Below are 21,314 nucleotides of genomic sequence, written 5' to 3' on the forward strand. Positions count from 1 at the left end.
GTTTGAATGTTAATTTGTTGTGCGCATACTTAAAGAAAAAAAAGTAAATTAAAAAAAGAAACTGCTGTTGCTCAGAGATGACCTGTGGAAAGCACTGGACTAGCCAAAGCTGTAGTATCCCACTTCAATCCAAAAAGTTCAAGAAAAACAACATGAAGTCACAGCCTATTCTCAAGATGTATAAACATCTAATGTAAAAATTGGAAGAGCAGAGTAATTTCTTTGCCATCCACCACCGGGATGACAGCTTGTGCTGGTTTTGGCTGGGATACAGGTAATTTTCTCCATAGTAGCTAGCATGGGGCTGTGTTTTGGATTGGTGCTGAAAACAGTGTTGATAATACAGGGGTGTTTTCATTACTGCTGAGCAGTGCTGACACAGAGTCAAGGCCTTTCCTGCTTCTCACCCCACCCCACCAGCGAGGAGGCTGGGGGTGCACGAGAAGTTGGGAGGGGACACAGCCGGGACAGCTGACCCCAACTGGCCAAAGGGATATTCCACACCGTATGACATCATGCTCAGCATATAAAGCTGGGGGAAGAAGGAAGGGGGGCATGTTGGGAGTGATGGCATTTGTCTTCCCAAGTCATGGTTAATGCGTGATGGAGCCCTGCCTTCCTGGAGATGGCTGAACACCTGCCTGCCCATGGGAAGCAGTGAATGAATTCCTTGTTTTGCTTTGCTTGCGTGCGCGGCTTTTGCTTTACCTATTAAACTGTCTTTATCTCAACCCACCAGTTTTCTCACTGTTACCCTTCCGATTCTCTCCCCTATCCCACCAGAGGGGAGTGAGTGAGTGGCTGTGCGGTGCTCAGTTGCTGGCTGGGGTTAAACCACAACACAGCTCTACTAATGATCTTACAATACAGAATATTTGTTCAGAACACTTATCAGACTGGTATTTGTCAGGCTGTCACCTATTTTTAGTCTACAAAATCAGCTCAGATTTTGGAGAAGAGTATACATTTTTGTTGGCCTGGAAGTTGTGCTTTGCTTTTTCTAAAAATGCTGTATTAGCTCATTAGCTGTTGACTAACCATGTGGAACAATCAAATAAGCTTTTATACCATACTACAGCTATAACAACACATCACCTGCAAGGCTTGAAAGAGATTGCAAAGGGTTTTCAGCACATCAAGGTACAGGATCAGGTATGAAAGCCAACTGAATACAAGCCATGTTTCTGCTTGTTACCAAGGTCTAATGCTCTCACCTTTTACCTGATCGAATTTCCACGTGAGAAACGCACTATGGTCAAAAGGCCAAGAAACCACATCCCTTACAGAGGCAATTCATCCATTTACTACTTTCCAGTTAGCCCACTGAAGTGTGCTCAAGGTTCATACCAGATTGAAAGCCACAAGGCAGTAACAGCCAGTATTTTAAATAGAAGTGGTGCCTCTGCCATCTTCCACTATCACACTTTCTCTGCCAGCCAAATACTTTCCCAGTATAACTCAAGATGTGCTTTGAGCCTTCAAAGCGTTACGTGACTTTGGAAACCATCACTACTTAGGTGGTTTCTCCCACTCTTCACCAAGGAGGCCGCAGCTATGTTAGCTAAAACCCTCCATCTGTTGGCAAAGCCAGAGCAAACCGCTGCAAAATATATAGTGAAAATACCACGATTAGAGATCCAGACATAAGGGCGTTTTGACCAGCTTGTTGCATCAGATTCCTCACAGCAAGGATGGTAACATTTGCTTGGCTCCTTGTCCTTTTTATCTAACTTTCCCTTAGTCGGGGGGGATCTTCAGTTTCTCCAAAACTGAGTAATTTGTCAGGATTATTGAGTGGCATGACCAAGTGTACTATCTGGCATATGGCAAAACATATTCATGTGAACAGTGGTCATATATTATTATTAAGTTTGCAAAATATATAGGTAGTAAGTTTTAATGACTTAAAATTAAATTGTATCTATTTCAACTAAATTAAGCTAAAAACCAGCTATATAGAGAGCTGTAAGTACTATATGACCATGATCACACAGCAGTTTTAAGAAACGTTACAATAAAATCTGTTAGTAAATCAATGAAAGGTCAGAAAGATTAAGGGATTAGCTAATGCATGTGTTATTGTACCCCAGGGGCAGGAGGTGGGGTTTTGGGAAAGAAGAAGAGGCGTGAACAAAGACTAAACCATACACCCCACAACTATATTGTAGCCACATGGGGATTACCTGATCATGCAAGTCACCGGTACAAAAATATGCAAACTGAGTACTAGACTGTAATGTGGCCTTGCCTTTATGCCCTCTATAGAGGGCACGAAACAAAAAACAGATTACATTTTGTGCTACATGTAAGACAGCCTCACATCAAAAATCAGTGGGAGGATGTTTTGTTTGTAGATCAAAGAAAAGGTGAAGTACGTAGAAAAAATTCAAAACATGCAAGAAAAGATTCCAGTTGGAAACAATCTACTTCAATATTAATTTCTCTAAAGCTCTATTTAATGTTACTTTAGCTCTACAAAGAATATAATTCTTAATGACTTGCATGATCAGGTAATCCCCATGGGGCTACAATATAGTTGCGGGGTGTATGGTTTAGTCTTTGTTCACGCCTCTTCTTCTTTCCCAGAACCCCACCTCCTGCCCCTGGGCTGCAATAACACATGCATTAACATAGAAATTTAAAGACTTAATGTGTGATAGGAGTCAAAATTATGCCATCGACACGGCACTGCAGAAAAAGCAAAAAACCAAACCCTCATAAACTCAGCAACCCTGTCCACAATAAAATTAGTTTTTAAAACTAATTGAAAGAAAAAAATACATTCAGAAAGCTGGGTTACAAAATAAAGCTCAAAGATGCCTAAATATTGCTTTCCTTCTGTCAAGAGATATTTGGATATAGTAACTATGATAAAATAGTAAATTTTCAGCTAAAAAATTGCATTTAAAGTAGCAATATTTTTTTCAATCTTGTCTTGCACGGAGACCATCTGTCTACACTGAACACTTACCTCACCCACAACCTTTCCCCCTTAAATAAATGGACCTCCTATGAATATCTCTTTAGAGATGCTTTTTTTCCTAGACTAGGATTAATTTTTTTTTTTAAGGCATGTTTCATTACTTTGCAATCTACTGCTGCCATCTCCTGTGTTAAATGAGGCAGCAAGTAACTTCATACTTACAAGCAGGCTATTTAACTTTGACCATATGGGAATGGTTGCTGTTGGTCAAGCAGAGAGTACTCCACCTAAATACACTGCAGAAGCCTGTTAAAAAGTTGGCATTACCTCTAAGTGACTCCGTCGTTCTGCAATCACTCGTTCATCCTTGTTTCCAAAAAGCTTCTTTGGAGGGAATTCTAAAGTGGCAAGCTGGAAGACATTAAAGGATGAATCGGCATCAGAAGTGACAAGCTCAAATGAGCAAATTCTCTTTAAACTATGAAGCAACTGGGAAGAAGAAAATGCCAAATATTCATGAGCTACACTATAGGCTATTAGCAAATATCACATTACACATTTCTACTGATGTTATTACGATCTGGTCTGTAGTACTGCTAAGATAACAATGCATTTTGTTGTAAATGAGCAGCAGAAAGCAAATTCAGGAATTTGACTGCCACCATTTGCCCACATAAAGATTACAAAGTTGCAAACCGAACCTGATGTGATAGCACCAACTAAGCAAGAAATCTCTTCAGGAATTCTGTGTATCTTAAAAGATTGCACCCAGTCTCTTAAAAACTGTGGTCTCCAACCGTACTGTCGTGTAATTTATTCGTTTGTCTTTTCTTATGTTGTATCATAAACGTAAGATCATTGGATCTAAGAACTATCACTGAAGCTACGGCGTGGAAGATGGCATTGCTGGACTCCAGCTGACACCTGAGCCAGACCTGAGAGACCTTTCGTTGTGCCTTGAACTATGACTTCTCCTTCCCAGCGGGGACAGGCTAAGAGCTTGCACCTGCGCTGTGATGGCAGCTAAGATGATGGGAAGTGGGACTTGAGTTGTAACTCAGCTGTAGCTCAATCACATTCAAACATGTGTCCACGCTGGAAGTTCCTGTAGGAACTGTGGCAAGCTACATTGGTAAGGGAGAGAGTGAGGGAACTGTCTTCCTTTCTTGTACACCAACAAATAAAATGCGTGAACAAATTCCAGCCAGCTGTATCTGGAAAACACACAAAAGACTCAAGAGTTGGTAACAAATACCAATGAACTTGGTCTGCTAAGCCACTGCTGCTGGGAACGATGCACAAGAAAGCAAGTCCTCTCCACACAGTTTGTGCTTGCACTTGAAGGCACATCAAAGCCAATTTCCTCCTGGCTCTCACTGTATGAGACAGAAATATGCAACCTCCCATTGGCGTTGCTGGAGTTGTTTTGCAGGCGAAAGCCCCGTGTAAAAATGCCTCCTGCGTGAATTCTCCTGGCTATTCGATGATATTGAACTAATAAACAAGATGCATCATTTTCTAGTATCATCAGCACATACAGGACTGTAGAGAATTTATGGCTGGTTACGAGGAGCAGCGATATGCTGAATTAAATGAGGAGCTTCATTACTAACATTGAATGTAAGCATCTTTAAAATACAGAGAAATTCTGCAATACAAATAATTTATTTCCATTCCCTCATTCAACTCCAACTTGGATAATTTTAAAGAAATGCCTAGACATCTTCAAATGAGAGATATAAAGTGTTGTGGGGCACCAGAGAAGACGGAAGAGATGTCTGCTCTGCATCAGTCTCGCCAGCACGCCCCAATTATATTCCTCAAATTTCTCCAACCATATTCTTCTCGGTGTGCCTGCTTCTTCATGTTGGCAGGACAAGCAGTACACAACCAAACAGTATCCTATAATTATGTCCTCGGGACTTATATTCACTGCATTACTCACGCCTTAACCTATACAGGATTATAAGCGCTAATATTTTCAAGGACTTCAAAATCCCACCCCTGCAGGAATTATGTTTTATTAAATAGTACTGCATCACGTCACTGCCAGAAACAAGCAAGGTGAAACAACTACCACCGCAATCCCCTCCTGGCCCTAGGAAGATTGTTTTTATATTTATTTGCTAATAAACACTTTCATTATAGAATTTTAAAATAGTGTCTGTTAAAAAACAATTTGCACCAATAAAAAACCCCCTACTGCTACAACGTCCTCAGACACACTCTGTAGAGTCAAAGCAAGGTATTACAGCTAAAATCAGGAATGATTTCTTTATCTAAATTAAGTTTGATTTTAACAGGCATTTGGGGACTGATTCTACTAAACTTTGGGATGGGCAAGTTGTTTTCCTAATCTGTTAGCTTTCTGGATACATCTTAGAAGAAAAACAGTTGCATTTTCTTAAGCCAGTAAATTTTGATAAACTCATTCCAACCGAAGTAGCTACTCACATAGTTTTAACATTTCTTAACTCCCAAATCACTACGATGCACAAATCTTTGAAACCAAGCCAATGAAAGTCCATTATTACAGTCATGAATTTAATACGCAAGAGAAAGGCCTCAGCCAGTAAACTTGGCTCTGAATGTTCAAAGTCACAACATGTACCTAAATGAAAATCATAATTTCATTGCTGGTCAAGACCTGGATCTGAATACTTTGGACTTATAGAACTATATATAATAAAAACCTCCATCCAGATCACAACACCAATGTGCTGAACTATACTTGGCACACACATACACGTTACTTACGTTTGTAATACACATATGTGTGTACAGAATATACCTATACATACATATATGTAACTTGGAAGGATTTTCCATCCTGCAGAAGATACGTTACAAAGGACTGATTATCTACTGCAGTCACCATCTCTACGGGGCTGGATGCAGAAGGCGCACCACCTCAGGCCTCCTGGAACACTTCTGTGTCCCACTCATCTTTTAGCCAAATGATTGGCAGATGTCCTTCTCACAAATAAAAAATGGAGACCATTTCTGTCACACAACAGATGACCACCAGCTATATATGACAGAAGAACCTCCAGCTATAGATTTCATCATCATTTCAGCGACTCTTGGAAAGCCTGAATTATTCCAAAGCGTCCTACTCCACTACGTGCCAAGAGTCTAATCCCCACCAAAATGAAAAAAGAGATGTTCAACACTCTCCAGGCTTGAGTTTCGGGCTGTCCAAACACTTAATGCAGACATGACAGCACCAATTTCCACCCAGTTCGCAGCTTGAAAATTATCTTCGCAGCATGAGAACTAGAACCATTCATGCAGCAATGTGAATTATGCAGTCCTCTATGTGACACTGTAATTTCACTGTAATAGGAAGCTGGTCCATTGTAGTATATTTATATAAAAATAAAATATTAGTATATTTACTAGAGGTAGTGTGCTTATATATATATATACACACACACATACACACATGTCATTGATCTCTGTCACTCTGACTTACAAAGTTACTCCTTTAGCGTGGGGAAAAATACATTGGTGCAAGAGTTCCACAAATACGCAGAGTGATGATAAAATGTTCTCATCTTGTCATAATTTTGGTTTATAAAAAGAAAAGAAAAACAGCCCAGCAATACAAATATACTGAAGTAATAATAAATGTTAACAATAATTGTCTATAAAGCTCTTCTGTCCTGATGTACCATTTGACATACAGACTCTAAATGTAATTGCGTGCTATTCAGAAATGCAATAGAAAACCTCAGATTCAAGAGAATTTTGAGGTTTATTTAAAATACCTTACTCACTTAAGCCAAACTGCAGTAGCAAATATTTCAATAAATTCAAATTTTATTAGTAGTGCTACAACGCCTTTAAGAAACCGCATAGTAACTTCAGATGAGATTACCACTGGTACAGGTGCACACATACTATGCTGTGTGCACAGTATGTGACTGAGCCACATTTGTTGTCACTTAAATACGTAAGAGATCTGCAGGTGTATATTTTGCAGCGAGATGTTTGCCTTGGCTCAAACACTGGAAGAGAATTTCACACTATCCAGATTCAGGAGTAGAAGTTATTCTTTTAGAATTAAATGGCCGTGTATCCTCTGGCTCAACTTAATTCTTCAAGGGTCATCTCTTGACTATGAGATGAAGGTTTTGCAAGGCATAACTGTAGGATTCTACAGGTAGCAAGGCAAATTATTCTACTTTCCTGAAATTTCTGAAGCATGCCTCTCCTCTCCCTGTCCCCCTTGCTGCAGCAGCAGTGAAAGCATTCGGCAGTCCGTCTTTTTCGGCGGGGATGTTTCGTCATTTTTTAGGGCTGCTGATGAGGTGGTATGTTTTCTGTCAGGGGAAATTAAGAGGCATATTCCCCAGCCTGACAGGAAGAGTGAGCTCGAATGATGTCCTGAGAAGCTTCTGCATGTAGTGTGCAAGATTTGTAATTTTTCTTTTGGCTGCAGAAGCATTTCCCTACTATACATATTACAGCATCGCTGCAATACAAATTCCATTATATGCATACGAGCGTGCACATGCATGCATACGCATACCATGGGCAAGGCTGGGACTACTCTTCGACCCAAAATGCAAAGCCAGATAACGTTTTAAAATAGTACGGAGACACCTCAAGACTGCACATCAGCACTCCTAATGTCTTTTAGTTAATGATGTTTATCCTATCTGGCAATCGTTGCTAGGCAGTAGCAGTCTTAGGAAGAGGCAAACAGTCATTTGCAATTTACTCCCTAATTTCTTTATAATAAATAAAGGCTGTGTTTTATTTCTAGGTCTTGTATTACTTGAGGGCATGTTATTTGTCTGTGTCTCAGCAACCTTATCTGTGAGAAACGATACCCTACCATGATATAGTATTTGTGAGATTACTATGATCAAGTTTAGACAGTACTAGGTCCAGTCCTCAAGGGGAAGGTGCTTCATACCTAGCAAGTATTATTCTAGTAAATTTTAAACAGCTTAATGGATTTTTATACTTCTCTCGCATTTCAGCCAGGAGACTGGTTTTAACAAGGTTATCAGCAGGCGTTTAACGCTGATAATAGTAGATGGAAGAACAGTAAGTGACCCTTTTTTTAGTCACCTATTTTATCTTACATACAACTCTTTGACCTTAAGATTCACCTACTTCTGGAAACAGCATATACCTAACACCACCTATATGGAAGCACACTCTTTTAAAGTGAAACCATACATCTTCATAGCCTTCAACTACTGAGCCCCAGGAAGAGATGCAAATTCGGATACTGGCCCTCTTGGAAGCCAAGAGAGCGCAAATGAAGGCTCCAATACCACGAAAGGCTCTGCCTGGGATGGGGTGCGCTCTCATTTCAGGACCTTTAGAAAACGAAGCCATCAGCATTTGAAGGGTTGTTACATTTAGTTGGAGACTCTTCCCTGACATTAATTGAAGTTTGCTAGGGACCTGCTGGATTTAATCTAGTTCAGGGGTTTTATGGTACAGTGGAACATAACATGTTAAGAAAAAGTCTTGTATGGTACTTTGCAGATGATATTTCAATATATGGTGGACCAAAGTAAAATACCACATAATACAGTCATGTAGGCTTGTCACTTCTGAAGTGTGAAATTGTTCGAAGTGTTATGCTCCCTAAACATTAAAAAAGTGCCATTTTCCAACATCAAGCAAAAATCTACAGGGTTGAAACATCTCATTATTTCTGGTGGGTAAAGTCTATGTTTTAGTGCCTACAATATGGTAAAAGATTTTTTTTTTTTTTTAATAAGAAGAAAAACAGGGCAGACATTGATGGAGGCTGAGTCATCTTTAATCTTTCATCCCAAATTCTCTTTGTACTTTAATGTTTTGATATATTTAAATGGGGGGAAAAAGGGGAAAAAAGAAAATTAAGGAAATGCTAACTATTAAATTAAAAAGTCAGTCTTCTTTAACTCTCATGTTACTTTTACAACTCTGAATTTTCTCATTTTTTCAAAGGGCATGTCTGACTTTTGATCCTTTGTACCAGAAATCTGTCACAGATGAGAAAAATCAAAGAGAAGACTGTGGCACGATTTTGCAGCCGGTGTGGCGGCACCTGACTTGATTTTGCAGTGAGTAATGAAAGAAAAAACTGTCCTACTTTTAGTTTTTGAAGTTTAAACAAAGTAACTTAAGCCTCAACTTCTCAAGATGTACTAAGACGCCCAGATTCTAAAGAAATTGGACAAAAGCTGTATTCTTAACTAGGAACTTGCACTAAATATTTAGGGATTTGACAACAAGGTAAAAAAATAAAAAGCTTAACTTCTATAGTTTTACTAGTATTTTGTCTGAAATAAACCACCTATTCTACACAATTTCGTAAGAGCGCCTTGGGCAAAGGGAAGAAGTTAACACAATGAACAGATTAAAGTCTACTTTATAAATTCTGAAAAAAAAAATCAAATAGAGATCAAAGATAAATCATTTGAACATACACTATCCACTATAAAAGAAACCAACAAAATAACTTAAAAACCACCTACGTCACATTTTCAGGTGATATACCTCGAACTATTTAAAGTTCAAATTATGTTTTCCCAAATACGAGTGAATAAAACTCTAAACTTATTCTCCTTTAAAAAAAAAAAAAACAAAACAAAACAAAACACAAAACGTAGTCCTCCATCATGTAAACCCTACAGTAGGTGAGTGATGCCCTCAGAGGAGAGGAAGATTAAAGGCAGTATTTTCCATTATCAACTAATCGAGGAGAGGGAATATCCAGGGGATTATTTTCTGGATATTCAGTTAGTCACCTACTTTTTCTCTTCCATCTCTAATATTCTCTCTTTACTTCTTTTTCCATCACTTCCAACATGTTCTCCCCCACTTTCCAGCTTCCCATCTTGTCTCTAATTTTATTGCTATGCTTTTTCCCCCCCTCATGACCTACCTAATTCTTTTTCTTACGCCACTGTCCATTTGCCATATCAAATTTCCTGTTCCCACACCTTCTTCCCTACTATCTGCCCGAAGGGGAGAGGGATTTGATATGCTCAGAGGCAGGATATCCAACCAACTAAGGATCAGCCAAAGCTCTGAGGTGAACCCATGTCAACCTTCTAATGTAGTGAACTCCTTGGAGAGGACTGAACAGCTTTTAAACAGCAACAAAAGCCACAATTTATTATAACAAACAAACAAGGGTAATTAACCTCCTAAACCAAAGAAAACTCAAGTGACCAGGAAACAGAACTGGAAAAACGTTGTACGCAACCTTCCTCCTACGCACAGGGTCCCTGCAGAGGAGTCCTCACAGAAGGACCCCGATACCAGCTTAACACAGTCAGTCCTTCACTGGCTTTGAGGGAAGCGGACTCTGCTCCAGGCCCTCTGCTCCCCAGGTCTTTGCAGTGACTGAGACCCAGGGAGCTGCTCTAGGCTCATCCCTGCTGTCTCTCGGCTCCTCCATCAGAGCTGCAGGCTTCCAGCTTTCTGTTGTTGTCTCCCCTTGCTGCTACAGGCTGCACTGTCTGGATCTCACTCAAACACGCACAAAGGAATGAGCATCTCCCCCCTTCCTTGAGGAAGTCTACTCTGAAAAATCCTAAATAAATCCATCAGCAAATATCTCCCTTCTGACAAATACAAGAGAGACCATATTGCAGAGTATGTACTGGAGTTTTGTTTTGGGATTGCGTTCGGGTTTTTTCGCGGGGGAGTTGGGGTGGTGTCTGGTCTCTCCCGAATACAATTTATGCCACAACCTGGTTTCCCGTCCCTTTACAGCACAGCCTTTTCTCAAAGGGGAAGCTGTTTTGCCCCATGTACATGAGAATACTCTTTTCTTCCTGCTCACCATCCTTTTTGCACTGTGCCAAAGGTTCACCTGCCCACAGAACTGGTTTAACCTTTGCATTTCTGGCTGACAGGAGCAACTGCTGGTTTGCATGTTGCTTTTTGCCCAGCCCCTAGTGCAGGCAGCCCGGTGAGCCAGGTCTGCTTTATCTCCCTCCAGAACACAACAGGCCTCAATGGGATGGAGACCCTGCCAGGGCTAACCTGCCGGGCAAGCAATTCTGCAACTTCCCCACCGTACTCAGACTGGCTACAATTCCTTGCCTTTTTCCTACTTATCTCTCTGGAGCATCACCCATATATAAATAGGTACCTCCTCTTCATCATTCCCCTGCCATACTGGCACTAAGACATGCCAAGAAGCACAAGCACTTATGTCTCCTCCCATAAATATATGCAGTTCTGTTGTAAGTCCCCTCAAAGTCTGGGTGCTGTGACTATCTCTGGATTCACCAATGCATGAGCATCTTCTCAGGATGCACAGGTTCTTACAGCTCTGCTGTCTCTAATTCTGGGTAACTCTATTTGAACTTACAAGATCTTCCTCAGACAGGCATAATTGTTTCTCCAAAGAACATTTCAAACTTCATCTGTCACTGAAGAGGGATAAGAACACAAAAAAGAAATTCACCTCCTGTGAACCTCCCTGAAACCTCCCTCTGACGATGCAAAATTACCAAGTAGGATTGGACACCAAAGACTTCTCTCTTGCATTTCACTAACTGTGCCTCACTGTCTTTGAATCGTGCCCACCTGCCTATCAAATAATCATCTGCAATTATCAAAAAGGTTTGAGAGTTCTCATATTCAAGTTTCTCCTTTAAACAAGCAGGCTGACCTAGACTCAATATGCATTTCTGGAGCTATGGTGAGATGTGGAGGCCACTGTTTATCGCATTATTCTAACTCCATTTAGTCTGTCTCCTGCTATTGAGAAAAATCAAATTAACTGCAGCCAAAGAAGTTACCTTGCATTACAGGGGTGTTTTCCTTAAAGCAATTTCTAGACTAGTCTGAATAATAACATAATGAAATAGAGCCATAAACGATGGTCAATATAATATTTGACAAATTACTTCATCGTTTTGTTCATTATAAGCAGTACGATAGCGTTTAAATACAGAATAACTATAAAAATGAGCGATAGGATGTATCAAAGTTCATGCAAACCTTTCACAGTTCTATAAAATTATGCAGCTTTGGGATTTTAATCTCTCTTATGAAAAATGGAAACTAATATAGCCAGGGCATCTTTCTAAATATAAACCACTACCTGCATAGCTCAGGATTATCAACCAAGGAAAGAGGGACAAAAATTGGCCCAAATGGCAAAGAAAATATATTAAATTCTCTATGCAGGCTGTAGAAAGGCAGAATAAGATGGTGCAGAAACAGCATACACCAACCCAAATATAATTATCTCACATGTAAACCAATCAAAAACAAATAAAAAATAATTAAATATGATTTGTAGATGCATTTGGAAAATAAGCATGAAAAAATTTTAACATATCATGTCCTTGCAACCTTGATTTTGCTCCCTTGTCCCAAGATAGAAGTCTCTGGGGGAAAAATACCAGTACCGCGTGGCAGACCATGGCCTAAGACAAGGGTACGTGCTGAGCTAGACAAGGTCAGCTTGTCTAGTATGTGCTGCCTATGAACAAGTTTAAAACATAACTCTACACTTTTAGCTCATGATTTTGCAAACTAAACATTAATTTTTTTTTTATGTAGTCTCAGGTCATGGTGCTTGGTTATTTCTTTAAAGAAATGGCAACAACTGCTGGGTTTGCAAGGTCATGTTTTCAAAGCTCAACACATTAATCAATCTTCATCAATGCGTGGCTCAAATCCCACTTCTCAAAAAGAAAGTAAAAAAAGAATTTTCTGGTGCTCTCTGCAGGGTTTATTTTCCTTTCAAAAATGATTTGGGATTTAATTCATTATCTTCCCACTGAGATTTCTAGCAACGTTAAGGAAGTGTCCCTGCAATAGTACAAGGTGGGCCCTGCAGCAGACACCATCTTCGCTGCGGCTGCATACAGCCTTGCCCCACTCCGCACCACATTCCTCCCGATGTCGCGCTGGCTATCAGGCCACTTCAGTTGCACACCAAGAAGTCACAATACCATTTGACTTAAGCAACAGAAGTAGGTTCAGAGAGGAGAATTCACCATAACAGTTTTAACAGCTCTTCCCAAAAAGATTTGCTTGTTGCATACGAGCTCATCTCGGTGACATCTGGCAGCATTTATGAAACATCCCCGTCTCGTGTGGCCAACTGATGCCATAAATTTCAGTCACCCTTGCCTTTGAGAAATGCTAATAATGAAAACTCATCAGAGAGCAGCAATAATTTCTACTGCTGACTAGATGGATGCCTTTCCGATTACTCAAAATTAATGGCAGATCTCAGGGTCTTAAAGAACAGCTGTCACAGAGAAATACACCTGCAAACAAATACGCAGTATGCCTCTAAGTTTGATTTGTTATAGATATAAAGCGGCAACTCTCGTAACAAACCAGACTGATTACAAGAAGTTAGCTAGCCTTCTGCGTCACTTAAAAAAGAGAAAACCAGAGAAAACACAGTGCAAGTACGCAAATGGGAAGCTTAAAAGGACCTACTTAGTCCTCCCTCCAGCAGTAAGAGTGATTGATAGTCACATAGGTTACACATAAATTTTCACTCATGTCTAGTCTTACAGACATTATAGAACTGGCTGCTTTATCACAGGATTAAAAACTAGCTGTAAGCCTCACACAAATTTGGGATTTTCCTCCCACTATCACTGTTGTCACTAGGTAAAGCTCAAAATGACAGATAACTAATTAAATGTAATAAAAGATACGTTTTCAGGAGCTTGCTTGGCAAAGGATTTTGAATCTGCCGGACAGAAAAAGCAACTATGGGGACCAAAGATCACTGTTACTATCACTTTCGTGAGCAATACCCTATTTAGTACTGCTCTTGAGATCCTAGAGTCACGGTGGTGGGCGAGAATAGATATTTGTTTCCAAGTATAATAAAATTTCTTGATCAAGCACTTGAAGATACACGCTTAGAAAGCAAGACCCATGTATATACCACATATACATGGAAAACTCAAAGACACAATTAAAATGCCATGGTATCAAAGTCAACATCATTATTTGGGGCAGGGGAGAAAACAGGGATGTGTTTAACTATTGCAAGTATTTGCGTTTGGATTACATGTCAGTAATTTCACAATTACTGTCAGATGCTTTCTAGAAGGCTATAATATTTCTGTCCCCAACAAGCACTACATCACTGAGTCCGTGTACAAGTGATGCTGCTCCACCTACACAAGTTTCAGTAACCCAGGAAAGCTAAAAGACCATATGAATTACTATTTTTTTTTTTTTTTTTACAGCATCCTTACAATGAGTTATAGCACTATTCAAAAACGGAGCTGAACTTAAAAGTAAAGGTATCCTTATTTATTCCCCGATTTAAAAATAAAAATAAAATTGGAGTTAGAATTGAGTTTACAGTGAGTAATTTAAGGATTTAAAATACTGCTAAAGCGTTGCTGTAATTTTTTCCAAAAAAAGACATAACAAGACTAGGACATGTAGTGTTTAGATGCAGTTTGAAAGAAATTCAAAGTATTTCATAGAAAATACAGTGTACACTCTAACAGCCTCAGAGCCGCCCCCATTGCCGACAGCACGGCAAAACACAAGTCACTGAAGTATCATTAATACCCAGTTGTACCTAGAACTAAGTATGATAGTAAATAATAGATTCAATACAGAAGAAACTGGCCAAACAGAACTGTAGCTTTGATTCTTTTTATCATTCACAGCATCATAACCATGTATAGATAACCATGAATTAACTGAATGTTTTAACACTGGCTCCCGAAGTTTGGCACCCATGAAAAGTGTGCTTCTTCATCTCACTCGCACTCACATCACCAACATCCCCGTAACGAATTTTGTTTTTCAGACATGGCCAGACAGTTTGCCCTCCGCACTATTATTTCTGGCTTCGGTTCTGAAATATGCCCCACAGTAAACTGGACAACATCCTCCACTTTCTGTCTTCTCCTCTTGACATTTTCAATTCTATACCTGCAGCTCAATATTTTTCCTGAGAGCCATAGCTTCTTTATGTTTATTTTCATATTAAACCACAAGAGATTGTATTTTATTGATTTTTGTCACGCAGGGTTGACTAATAAATTTTACTGCTTGGGCTTTCTTGCTTTGGGCTCTGTAGTGGGACAGACAATTCTCTCTTGTAAGATGGAGCCTTCTGTATGTTCTGTGTTGCACAGACAGATGGTAAAAGACCCCTCCAGATTTATTTTTTTAATGTATTTACATCACAGCAGTCAAGAAAATATCCTGAGAGCCTTATGGGAAGATCTCATTGTGAATACAAAACCGAAGGCTTTTAGAAACTCTTTTAGAAACTATACTATCAGCTGCACAGGTCTGAGAAATTTGTTTTCTTCCTTTCTTCTAAAGTCAACCCATTTTTAATTAAGAAACACAATATTATTTTCACCATATTGAGTCTGAAAGCTCATTAGCAGGAACATGACAAAATAATATTTATAAAAGACCCTTAGATAAAAAGTGTCTCTTGTAGATTGTAACAATGCTAACCATAAGGTTAGTTTTGGTGGGGTTTTTTTGTTTTGTTTTTAAAGCAAATTCACCATTTAATATAAGTTAAGTTGATTTAAAGGGGGTATTTAGAACAGAACACTGCAGTTACAATTAGTGGCTCTCAATGTTTCACTAGTAATTGGCCTCTCTCGGATGGACCCTGGACCTGACTTGTCACCTCACCTTGCCAGCTGATCCCTGACTGTCAACAGGAGCGGTTACTATCACCGTCCTGGCCCCGCTCAGGTACTGCTGGACCGTGCCCTGGCCACCGAGGTCCCCGCTGCGAGCTGTGCAGCAGCCACCCTCAGCTCCCGGCTTGTCTTCCCTTGTGGAACAGCCCCAACCTTGCTGCTCCCTGGCAACTGTGTAGGATCCTCCAGTGGGAGGATCAGGGCAGGAGACTCACCTCAGATGCTTTGAAATGCCACATGAAGGCATTAATCTCCCTACAGTGAACGCAAACGGGGCCTACGGAGACAAGGAACCGTGCTTCAATTTCAACCTTTACACCCCAACAACTGTTGTCAAATACAGAGGCAGAAAACTTTTTTAAGAGCTTTTCTTTCTTGCAGACTACATCAGCCTTATCTGAATGGGGCCTCCATCAGTTAGCAGTCATCTTACCTAAACAGGATTGAGATACAGAAGTCACTCATTTGCTTAATACAGCAATGCCAAAATAAACAGCTAAATATTCTTACTGTACTGAAAAATCTGCATCCTGTATTTTCCTGTTCATTCTCCCAGTGGTTCCAAATGAACAGAGGACAACCCTGTAATACTCTGCTCAAAAGCTGCCACATGAAGCTCAAGAGAAGCTTGGTATAATCCCCCAGATTAGGCAGTGAATGAAGTTTATCGTAACAGCTTCACATCTGCAGTTGTGTCAGTAATACAATCTATATGTGTAAGGAAAAAATGCAACAGGCAGCACAGCTGGAACCAGACAGTTTTTGCTACCGTCTACACTATTTTTTCAAAATTAGCCTGGGTATTTTCACAAAAACTAGAGATACAGCTGGGTCATCGTATCCTAAATCAACTGAAACCAAAGGATTCTACTTGAAAAGTCTACTTAATCTAGCAGCATATCCCTGACCAACACAGTGAGAACAAGTTGTTCTTCACAAAACCCTTAGAAGACAGTGAGACCGTCAATAACAGCTAGTGATTAACGGAGCACAAGTCTTGAAGTCCTCCAAAGCAAGGCAATCATTAAAAAAGAACGAAACAGCAAAAACTCCAATCCTCCCCTCTGCCTTTCACTAAGCAGGAAGAAAACAGAGACACAGGGTTGCAGCCTAAGGCACTCCCCAAGCCTACGGACAGTCAGGAGCAGCTAAGAAACAGCTGAGTCGCAGTGAGCACCTAAACCTCAAGTTACATTGTCCAGGAATTTTTCTTCTCAGAGGCATTCCGCTCTCGCAGATAGCCGTTATCGATCTGAAACTATTTTACTGATAAAACAACATGAATACTTTGATATCATGCAAATTCACTAGATAATTGAGCAGAGCCTTGAAAATCCGATTATCAATAATCAAAGCAATTATTCTGTCAAATGGTTCGTGAATTATGAGATGAAGGACTCCCCCCACTCCAAATGCTTCTTTTTCAATTTCGACATTACTAATGTATAAGACTTTTGCACAGCACAATCAATGAAACCTGGCATTTGGTGCCTGCCTGCCAGTTAATCTTGTCTCATGCTGAATTTATCAGAAGACCTATAAAGCTAATGGTATTTTCCCAGAAAACTGTTTGGAAACTCACAGGTTTCATTAGCTACTCAGGACAGACCCAAAAAAACAGGTCTCATCATCGACCAAAACACAGGAGGGAGGAAATGGAAGGAGGATAGATAGAAATTGTATTTCTACAGGATTGCCTGTACCAAGCCAAGAAAACTTTACTGCACAAATCTAGCCCACAAAACAACAATAATCAGAAGTTAATCCCAAAGCCGGGCTTTCACAAGGCTCTTACACATTCAGATTCAAGTTTATGACAAGACATTTGCACGCTGAAATAATTTTCCCACTAGAAATAGATTTGGAATTGAGTATTATTCTGGAAGCAAATACGCCAGGGGGGTTGCTGTGTCTCAGACGCTCCAGTCCCGGTTAGCAACTATAAATTCAGAGGAACCACATGGAATAAACACACTTCCCCGTAACCGAACTTGCACTGAACTACATGATACGGTTAGCAGCGATGTTTTTCACACTTTACTTATGGGAACAAATTCTCCTGTTCATTTGTAGACTGATGTACTGAGCAAAGTCCTAAAACTTCTTTTAAAAATAGCAGCAGCCAGAAGTCTCGTGCTGCAGAAAGAAAGGCCAGATGAAGCATTTAGGGATCTACCTCTTAAATCACTTCTGTAGCTAGCGGCAAACTAAAGCTGATATGGAAGTACTACGTATATAAACCTGCAGGCTTTCAGAATGCTCTGAACATAATATAATTAGGAATGGGAGCTGGAAACGTGTATGTGACAAAATATGCTTCCTGTGTGTGTACTTCCTGGCCGTTATAGGTGACAAGAACATGAATGTTAAAATTACCTATACCATAATTACTGTAATTTGTACTGAATGAAGGTGAAGGCTATAATCACGTGCTTGTATAATAGTATTATAAGGTTTACACAGAGATATGGATTCTAAAAATTACTGCTTTATTTTTCTTTCAATATTTATGGAAAGATACATTACTAAGGCTATCAAAGTTCCAGGCTAGAAAGTAAAAATTAAGGTCTGCCTTTAGTTTAGGATTTATATTTCAAGAACTATTTTCTAAATGATTTTCTATATACTTATAATTCTGCCAGAGGTATTATTTTAATACTCATCATGGCATTTGCTATTTACAAGCACATCAATGCTGCAAACAATTTTCATTTTAATCTGTGTCCAAATGTACAGTTTCCAGCAAAAAAAGCTTTTAGACTGTTTATGCATTCTTGGTGTTTGTCCTAAGGTTGTCATACTAAATTTGTTACTCCTATTATGTTTTTCCATCGTATAAAAATAAAACTACAGTACATATTCTTGATTATTTAAAAAAAAAAAAAAAAATCTACATTTGCTAGTTAATATCCAGAAACATCCTTCCAGTCCAGGCAGAACACATCAAGAAGTTTATTTCTTCACTGGATCAAATTTTCAAATACAGAAATAAATCTTAAAATATTGTCATAGACTATGCTCACTAAGGGTCACGGAGTTCCTAGAGGCTAAAAGAAGCTGAATTAAGAATCCATGTACAGACAATCCTAACCTTTCTAAAATAATGAGATAGCATTTGTAGCAAGATTTGTACCATCATGTTCATTACTATATGCTACACCCTGCTCTCTCTAGTAAGTGTAACCCGTGATTTAAATGGCTTCTTGGTCCCAAGAGTTTCTAAACATCAATCTCAACAATCATTGAACTTGTGAATGGATTAGGACTTTGGTCACCGCAGGATCAAGGCTTTGGCACATGCACTGAAGGTTTCAGAACAAACTCATTTTAAATATCGTCTTAGAAGTTTTTAGTTGCAGTTACTTACAGCTATAGTGCCTTACACTACTTACAATTGAACACCAGAAGTATCCAAATGTCCAGAATTTTGCATTCAACGCGAGCGTACTACCTAAGTCTTACAGATTAATTAAATATGCAGTTACTGATGCCAGTAAATGAGAAAATCCAATGGTAAAACCAGCAGAGCTTCAGGCTGGCCAGCTCTGATGCAACAAGCTTTCGACTTCTGCTGCCAAAGCAGCTCCTAAGCTCCAGGAGCTCATTAGTTACATGGCAACTGGCTTGCCAGCCCTGCAAGCCAAGTACCTCAAAGTTATTGCTTCTTCATCCTTTTCCCTTTCAAAGTAATCCCAGGAGATTAACACAAATTTTACATTTAATGAAACGCTACAGCTGCACAGTTATAAACCAGAATGGGAACAGCCCGACAGCCAAGATCCCAGCCGAAACGCTGCCCTAAGTGCTCTGCACAAGTCTGCTGCCCTACCGCTCTGCTCCTAGTTTAATTTCTCTATTTGTATTCTTCCTTAGGAGGGAGAACTCTGCATCTCTGATAAGACTTTTTAAAAAAATAATTACATAAATACACAGAAATTACCTCATTATCCTCGAGACTATCGCGGGGGGAAGAATAAAAATCCCCAAACCCCTACCAACCATGTCTTGAAAGTTAGTCAAAAATTGCATTTCTCTGTCAGTGATCCTGGAGAGAATCTCTTCCAGAATCCAAGGATGCTCTCCTAAAATTAATGGCTTCACCTCAAACTCATCCCTTCACCATTATCTGTGCCAGCATTTCATATTGAAGATTTCTTCCATGTATTACTTATCAATAGCACCAGATGTATGGACCACTTAAAAAGAAAAGGGAGATCCTTCCCTGGCAGTCACCCAAAAGAGGAGTACAGAGGCAAAAGGAAAGGACAGCAAGACCAGTCAGCGGTGGTTAAACGAACAGTTCACGCCTCTTCATTCATCATTACAGAGCTGAATTACTCCTAAACAATAAGTGGTACTAGAAAAGAGTCTAAAAAGAACTTAAAGGATTACAAAACTGCTGTCTGTTATATTTTAATAGAAAACATATAAAGTTGGGCGGTTGCAGGCAGTATGGACGGATGAAACGGGAACTGGCTTCACTGAGATACAAGAAATACGTTGTATCTCTTCCCTGAGATACAAAACACTTCCAGTAAAAAATGGACAGACTACTTTGAGTTTTGAAAAATCTGAAATATTGAAAAATATTTTTTAAATAAGCTTGCAACAATTGTTCTGAATTCAATATATATTCTAAAACATTCACATACTATCTCTGAAAGACTCGAGAAATATTTTCTGCTCTTTGAGTTTCATGCAATTCTTGCAGATATGCAAAGCAAAGAGCAGCCTGTTAACTCCTGCAGTTGACAAGAGCCTTGAGTTCACTCTAACAGAATGATACTCTGTCAGAGAGATTTCTGATAAGCAGAGGACATCGTCTTCAGAAATAAAAAGAAGGAATATATGACTCTCACCGACACTACAGATGAGAGCCTCTCCTCCAGAACACTAGACCAAAAAAAAAAAAAAAGAAACCAGACAACATTTTTTCCTAATGGTTATAAAATACAAATCTGTACCGTCCAATACTTAATGTACCTGAAAAACCCTGGCATCCAAGCAACAGTCTCTAATCCTAACCTCCAAGATTCACGATATTGATGTGTTACTGCAATATATTGTGCACACTCCTTTCCCCGGTGGGAAGAGCAGATGGGGGTAGAGACAGATCACCTGGTAACTTCGGCTTGAAGGTTTAAGTTTACGTAGACGTTCCTGCTATTTCAGATACAGATATTATGCATCCATTCAGTCATGTAAGATGACAAAAACCAGACCAGCGGAAGGGGAGCTGGCTCAATTACGACCTAAAATTCTGTAATAATTATAAACAGTCCTTTTGTGCTTTAGACTGTGAAAGATACAAATATATATTTATATACAGAACCCATACATCAAATACAAATACACAAATGATTACATTCTGTTAAATAAGCTAGAAGTCGATAGCTTTAGCACGCCTGCAGAAATCTTGCCTACACACATATGTCCTTATCTCCATGAATGAATCTATAAATGCAAGCATACCTTTTAGCTTCCCTTTGGCAGCTCTCTATGGATTTACTAATATTTTAAGTTGAGAATCACTATTAGTAATAAAAACGCCTCAATAGTAGGTGCTTCTCTTAACACCATGTAGAGATTTTTATGCACACAGAAAAAGGTTTCAATAAGATAGACAGGCAAGTCCATAAGCAGAGCCTACAGTGAAAGCCCCACAAAACCTGGCCTAGATACCTGGATGCAAGTAGGAATTAAGAACATCCACACGGATGAGGGACTTGATAAACTTTGGATTTGGGTAG

General features: G+C 39.5%; 1 protein-coding gene across 2 annotated transcripts in view; it reads right to left on the bottom strand.

Moving 5' to 3' along the window:
• The window catches only part of KIF16B (kinesin family member 16B), a 129,303-nt gene that overhangs the window by 14,580 nt on the left and 93,409 nt on the right, over positions 1-21,314 (bottom strand). For both annotated transcript variants that reach the window (XM_009328728.1, XM_009328727.1), the window contains one exon: positions 3,251-3,334. In XM_009328728.1, coding sequence (XP_009327003.1) covers positions 3,251-3,334 — 84 coding nt within the window. The remainder of the gene's footprint in view (positions 1-3,250; positions 3,335-21,314) is intronic.

The sequence above is a fragment of the Pygoscelis adeliae genome, unplaced genomic scaffold (assembly GCF_000699105.1).
Source record: "Pygoscelis adeliae isolate BGI_AS28 unplaced genomic scaffold, ASM69910v1 Scaffold16, whole genome shotgun sequence".
NCBI classification, from domain to species: Eukaryota; Metazoa; Chordata; class Aves; order Sphenisciformes; family Spheniscidae; genus Pygoscelis; species Pygoscelis adeliae.